Source organism: Priapulus caudatus, unplaced genomic scaffold (assembly GCF_000485595.1).
Source record: "Priapulus caudatus unplaced genomic scaffold, Priapulus_caudatus-5.0.1 Scaffold1956, whole genome shotgun sequence".
Classification (NCBI taxonomy): Eukaryota; Metazoa; Priapulida; class Priapulimorpha; order Priapulimorphida; family Priapulidae; genus Priapulus; species Priapulus caudatus.
The window spans coordinates 15,410-22,845 of NW_014579017.1; the positions used below are offsets into that span (position 1 = coordinate 15,410).

The 7,436-nt window shown below is 52.4% G+C and overlaps 1 protein-coding gene across 1 annotated transcript in view; it reads right to left on the reverse strand.

Moving 5' to 3' along the window:
* LOC106817972 (G protein-coupled receptor kinase 1-like) overlaps window positions 1-7,436 on the reverse strand; it is a gene marked incomplete in the record, with an annotated part of 26,949 nt that overhangs the window by 14,167 nt on the left and 5,346 nt on the right. Inside the window, 1 exon segment of the mRNA XM_014822675.1 lies at window positions 1,344-1,439. Within this exon segment, the coding sequence (XP_014678161.1) occupies window positions 1,344-1,439 (96 nt within the window).

The window sequence follows — 7,436 nt, forward strand, 5'->3', positions numbered from 1 at the left end:
TATATATATATATATATATATATATATATATATCAGAAGTAGATAATAGGGAATATATATCGATATCATTTCTAGAACATGTTGGTTCGGCATTCTGGAGCAGCAATAATCAATAGGGAATACACATAGCTTCGCACCACCACTACAAACCACTAAGCTTGATTGTATAGGAAACACGCGGGCAGTGCAGTACAGTAGCTCGCTGTGGATGAGTGACACAATGAGATACTGCGGCTTGGCATGTTATCAGCGATTCTCCAGCCATGGCAACTGTGTCGAGGCTTCATCCACCGCTCAGCAGCAGCATCGCTCCATTATGTGCGCTGCCTCTCTATCCTGCCTGCCTGCCTGCCCACGCTGCTGCGCTGCTGCATGGTGGCCCACTTACATCCACATATACCCGCTACATGCTAGACACATAACCATCTACGTGCGCGTACGTGTGCGTGTGGGCGTGCGTGAGTGCGCGTGTGCGTGTCTGTGTGAGTGTGCGTGCGTGTGTGTGTGTGGGCGTGCGTGCGTGCGTGAGTGCGCGTGTGCGTTTCTGTGTGCGTGCGTGTGTCTGTGCGTGGGCGTGCGTGTGCGTTGGTGTGGGCGTGCGTGCGTGTGCGTGCGCGTGCGGGTGGGCATGCGTGCGTGCGTGCGCGTGTGCGTGCGTGTGCGTGCCAGTGGGCGTGCGTGCGTGTGCGTGGGTGCGCGTGCTGACGCCGGCCGTATTTTATTTGTAAATTAGATCCGTGTCATAAAGGTCGCTGAGTCGCGCATGCTGACGCACGCGCTGGCGCTACGATGAGCTTTACGGCATCCATATATCTCTTACAGTTACAACCATCCATCATTACATTAACAACGTTGAGAAAGCTCATAAAGCTATATATATATATATTCGAAAGTCAAAACTAGTTAAAAAAGCTTCGAGATTGTGGTGTGAAGAGATGAGCGATGGTGCAGCGAGTGGCAACTTTGAATAGGTAGAGTTGTAGCGATGGTGCAGCGAGTGGCAACTTTGAATAGGTGGCGTTGCAGCTACAGTGTCAGGATATTCGCGTTACAGTCGCAGACATACATTACGTTACACAAAAGCTCGATTGACGCGATATGAATCATTCTTACAGCCGACATCACCGATTGGTGCCAGCCTACCAAAGCACTCGTCATATTCATTCAGTCTCATCACGCCCCTTATTCATCATAGATACCAACAGCAACAATGACACATGCATGAAGAGAGCTTCACATGCCGGTTCCTCATCCCACCGAATTTATTTTGCCCCATAGATATTTATATAGATATTTATATAGATATATATTAGGGGCACTGTTGCTAGTGCGTCTATATACACATACATCTTGCCCGTGTCTGCCTTCCGACATCCGTAGACCTCACCGAACCCACCACGCCCAATAATCCGGTGTACACTGAAGTCGTTCATCGTTAACTGCAAAAAAACAACGATAAACCGCACCGAGTTAATTCACATCGACAAACAATGCCACTTAATAAACAACAACAACAAACAATCTTTGCTTAATCAACAACAATAACAAACAATGCCTATTCACACGCCTGTAGCTCACTGTGTATGAAACAGAGTGGTCACGACTGGTCAACCACGGGATTTGAAAGCTGCAACACTCATGCATTGATCAACTGCAGAGATGATGGTAAGAGTGCAGGGACTGCTGCTGCTGCTGACCTAGGCAGCAGCATTCTGACTAGTGAACGCTGCATCGCATCGTTTATTTACATAAAATGTGTACGGGAGAGAAACGATACAGTGGCAAGTGTTTACATTCCGTGCTGGGCTGGTGCCATGGTGGTATTTCCTAAGCACAGTGACACAGTGACGTTTCTTCAATAGAAGGTGGGGGGGGAGCACATGAGGAGGGAAGGAGTGATGGGGTTTGGCAGCAACGTTAGAGTTGAGTGATCGAGAGGCTGTTAAGAATCCAGCAGCTGGTGAAGACAACCCTGCTCGCACGAAAACGCATGCACGCACGCACGCACACTCACGCACACACACAAACATGCACGCACACACGCCTTGCTCACCCGTATATGCATGCACGCACGAACACACGCACGCACACATGCACGCAAACACGCACACACGCACGAGCACGCACACACACGCACGCTCGCACGCACACACGCACACACACGCACGCTCGCACGCACACACGCACACACACGCACGCACAGACAGACACACGCATGTACACACTCGCATGTGTATACGCACGCGCCCTCTCACACAATCACGTGTACATAGTAGATACACACACAATAGTCACACATACTCGCTTGTACATACTACATAGATACACACCCACGTGTATCTGCACACACATTCATTTGTACACAGAAAAACACACTCCCATGTACAGAATCAACACACACTGCAAGCACCCACACGTATGGCATGCACGAACATATTATATATCAGCACCGCAGCAACCACGATCACCACCCTCACAGCATCTCCCCCACACAGCCATCTGTTTTCTTTCCGCGAACCTTTCCTCTACCGCACTTAAATCTGCTGGCACCAAACACGACGCGACTGTATTTTCAGTCATTGTCAATGGCGCACTCACCACTCTTCTCTGTTCCCCGCCACAGACCAAGAAAGCAAATCTAAAAGCAAGATTATACTTAATAATGTAATTCACGTAATCTCACTTCGTTAGGAACTGTGTATCCGTCCCAGAAACACCATACACACTGTATGTATGTATGTATGCAGATAAATAGCATCTAGCATCTATTAAGGAAGAAAATCGCCATAGAAATTATACATACACACACACGCGCACACGCACACGCATACACACAACATACCACTACTTTATATATATATATACATATTATGATATATATATATATATCAGAAGTAGTATAAAGTAGGGCGATATATATCGATATCATTTCTAGAACATGTTGGTTCGCATTTCTGGAAGCAGCGAATAGATCAACTGATGGAATACACATAGCTTCGCCCAACCACTATCAAACACTAAGCCTGATTGGATGAGAAACACTGCGGGCAAGTGCCAGCTACAAGTAGCTTCGCTCGTGGGATGGGCCGGAGCACGCGGGGTTGCCTGAGTGGACACAATGAGATACTGCGGCCTTGTCATGTTATCAGCCGATTCTCCAGCCATGGCAACCTGTGTCTAGCTTTCATCCACCGCCCCCCTCCAGCAGCCAGCATGCGCTCCATTATTGTGCGCTGCTCTCTATCTGCCTGCCTAGGCGTGTGCCCACGCTGCTGCGCCTTCCTCTGCATGGATGGCCCCACTTTACAAGTCACAATACCGCTCACATGCATAGACACATAACATACTACGTGCGTCGGCGTACGTAAGTGCGTGTGGACGCCGTGCGTTCCGACTAGTGCGCGTTGTGCGATGTCTGTGGGCTGAGTGTGGTGCGTGTTGTGTGGTGGGGGTGCGTGCGTGCGTGATGTGCGGTCGTGCGTTTCTGGCGTGTTGGTGCGGTCGCTGATGTCTCGTGCGTCGGCGCGGTGCCGGTGTGCTGTTTGGGGTTGGGTCGTGGACCCCAGCCGGCGCTCCTCGTGCGTTGTCAAGTTGCGGTAGCGCGCGCGGGTGGGTCATGCGTGTTGTGCGTGCGTGGCGTTGCGTGAGTGGCCGTGCCAGTGGGCGTGCGTGTATTTGCCGGCCGGCGCTGCTGGCGCCTTGTCTGACGGTGTGCAGTCGGGTGCGCGCTGCTTTGACGCCGGACCGTCTATTTTATTTGTAAATTAGATTCCCGTGTCTAAGGTCGCTGAGTGCGCATGCTGACGCACGCGCTGCGCTACGCCATGAGCTTGTGCGGCATCCATATATCTCTTACAGTTACAACCATGCCATCCATTACATTAACAGACTTGATGAAGCACTCATAAAGCGCTTATATATAGTTTATATATTCGAAGTTCAAAAACTAGGTAAAAAAAAGCGCTCGAAGATTGTGTCGTCGTGAAGAGATGCCAGAGAGTGAAAGAGCGGTTCGATTCGTCGCAGCAGAAGGCAGCTTGGTGTGGTGTCGCAGAGAAGGAGCTGCTGCTGCTTACTGGCGCCCTCTCGATGGCCCCGTACCCGCTCCGTTAAAACACAAAAAAACAAAAACAACAAAAAAAAAAAAAAAAAACACAAAAACAAAAACCACCAACAACACAAAAAAAAAAAACAAAACAAAAAAAAAACAAAAAATCAAAATAAAAAAATCAAACAAAAAAGAAAGAAAAAAACAAAAACAACAAAAAAAAAAAAAATCACAATCAACAATAAGCCTAAAAAAGAAGCTTCCTATCACAATCGGATAAACTATCCCCCAAACGCCACCCGCGACACCCAACCAAAAACAAAAGAAAAAAACCGCAGGCAATGCCCCCGAAAAACCCGAGCCCTCAACCGGGCGCCCGCTCTGGCCTCCCCTCTCACCCCTAGCCGCCGCTGCCCTCCCTGTATCACCTCCCCGTATACCGCCCACCGCCCCATCCACCGTGCCCCCGGCTTGCAAGCGAGCGAGAAGTAGCTCGTTTGCACGTCGCGTGAGGCGCTGCTCTCCGGTCCCAGTCCGCTCCCGCCGTCTTCCGATCCTCCCTAGTGGGTGGTAGAGAATGAGCTGTGTCTCGCTGAGAGAAGGAGCCCTGTCAGGGTGTGCTGAGAGCAGGAGCTGTTCGTTCCGGTGAGCAAGAAGCCTTACGCATTTGCTCGGTTCCCACCTGTTGTGCGTGATGAGAAGAGCCTGACTCAGGCTGGTCTGGAAGCCGCGAGAAGTAGCTGTGCTCTCCGACCTGAGAGAAGTAGCTGTCTGGTTGGTGGAGAGCAAGGAGCTGTGTGGTGACACGAGAAGCGACGGCTTGTGGCTCGTGACGAGAAGGATGCCTTGTCAGGTGTGTGATGGAGAACGGCGAGCTTTGCGGCGGTCGGCTGAGTAAGAATCGAAGCTGTGGTGGTGAGTGAGAAGCGGGCTGTGTCGGGGTGGTGACGTTCAGAAGGGAGCTGTGGTGGTGATGGAGGAGCGTCGCTCTGTCCTCAGGCACCGACGTCTTGGTGCGCTGAGAGAAGTAGCCGTCGGTGGTGAAAGAATGGGACTGTGGTGGTGATGAGAAGGAGTATCTGTGGTGGATTGACGCAGGTCCGCGCAGAATGTCAGCTGTGGTGGTGACCCGAGGAGTCATGTTTGCCCGCGCTCCCCATTTCTCTTCGTCCTGAGCCCACTGCAAGGACGCTCGTGGTGGTGAGAGACAGGAGCTGCTCGCTCCCCGGGCTGGTGAGTAGACAGGATAAGACTGTCGGCTGCGCTCCCCGCACCGACGAAGGAGCTCGCCGTTCTCGCTGCTCTAGTGACAGCAAGGATCCGGCTGTGGGTTTTGTCGATGTAGACCCGGTTATATTAAGAGCTTTGTTCGTGCTACCTTCTTCCCCGGTTGGGTCCGACCGCCAGAGAAGTCCTCAGCTGCTCCTCGGCTGGTGAGAGAAGGTACCTTGCTCCCTTTCTTCTTGGCTGGTGCACGAGAAAGGGCCTGTCGGTTGTGAGAGAGGAAGCTTGTCGGTCATCGGGAGCCGCGCCGGCGGCTGTCCCAATGCCCCGCCCCCCTGTGCTGAGAGGCAAGCGAGCTGTGGGCTGTCTTGACGACGCCGAAAAGGCCAGCTGTTGCGGTTGGTGACGATTGAAGTCCCTGTGGTGGTGCAGAGAGAAGGCGCCACGTGTGGGTGGTGATGACAGGAAGGAGCCTGTTGTGTGCATGAGAGAAAGCTGTCGGTGCGCTGAGAGAAGGAGCTGTCTTGGGCGGTCCAAGCGTGGGCTGGTGACGGAGAAGGAGCTGTCGGTGGTGACGGAGAAGGGAGCCTGCTCTGGTGGTGAGAGAAGTAGCTGTGTGGTGCCTGAGTAGCTAAGTAGCTTGTGGTGTCGGTTGCACGCGCGGATGAGAGTTATCGGTGGTGTGGCGCTGAGAGAGTAGCTGTGGTCGGGTGGATGAGAAGGCTTGTCGGTGTGGGAGAGAAGAGCCTGTGGTTGGTGAGAGAGGAGCGGTCCGATGTGAATATAGAATCCGCGGTGCGTGATGAGAAGCGATCTGTGGTGCCGGAGAGAGGAGCTGCTGGCTGGCTGAGAGAACGTAGCTTGTTGGTGCAGTGAGGAGAAGGAGCATGTAAGGTGAGTCGACGAGAGAGAGCTGTGGCTGCTGGTGAGAGAAGTAGCTCGTCGGTGGTGAGAGAAGGAGCCTGTGGTGGGTGAGAGAAGAGCTGTCGGTGGTGAGGAGAAGTAGCTGTGGAGTTGCAGGCGTCGGTGAAGAGAAGGGAGCGTGTGTATGTTGAGAGTAAGGAGCTTGTGGTGCGTGAAGGAAGGAGCTGTGGTGGTGAGAGAAGGAGCTGTGGTGGTGAGAGAAGGAGCTGTGGTGGTGAGAGAAGTAGCTGTGGTGGTGAGAGAAGGAGCTGTGGTGGTGAGAGAAGGAGCTGTGGTGGTGAGAGAAGGAGCTGTGGTGGTGAGGATGGTGAACGTGGGAGATGTGTGGCGGGGCTTGCAGTAGAAGATGTCTGTCTGAGGAAAGAGAGGAGACATGTGGGTGAGGCGAGATCATAGAGGTGGGGGTGTGAGGTGGGAATAATGGTTGGGGGAGGCAAACTAGGTAGAGGGAGGTGGAATGGGGGAGCCAACAAGCATCTCAGGGCGTCGCGGCAGGCAGTGTGGTTACGCAGAACTAACTAAGCTACGTGGATGGGAGAGGAGAAGGGGGCTGGCTAAGAGAGGAGGGAAAAGACAGAGGGGGAGTCATGACAACACGCGACACTCTCCTGCTGCGTGAACACTTAAACGCACGTTATAAGTTTCCGCAGGTTTTGCGTTGGTTATAGGTTTACACGGGATTTACTCGCACGTTACGAGTTTTACACAAGCTGTAGCATAGGCCTTATACAGTTTTTACATAGTTTATAGGTTTTTGCTGGTTTTACACAGGTTCACACGACTGCGTTTAATTCATACAGGCAATGTCAAGAAGCTAGGAAGCTAGGACTCTCTGCATAGACTGAGAATCTGCCAAAACATCTACTAGGAGGCAGTGAAACTTTGTACAGAGGATGCCAATACAGGCACGGGGAGGCTGGGGAAGAGAGGATGCCGAGGGAGGGCAGGAAGATTGTGAATATTGCGTAAATGTTTAGAACAGCTGTTTCAGGAGATGCCACACGAAGGCAAAGGAACTCCAAGGATGCCGAAAATTCCACCATGTACATCACAGAGCGGCTAGGTATGCATGCACGCACGCACGCACGCACGCACGCACGCACGCACGCCCACGCACGCACGCCCACGCACGCACGCCCACGCACGCACGCGCGCGCGCGCGCGCGCACACACACACACACGCACACACACACACACACACACACACACACACACACACACACACACACACACACACACA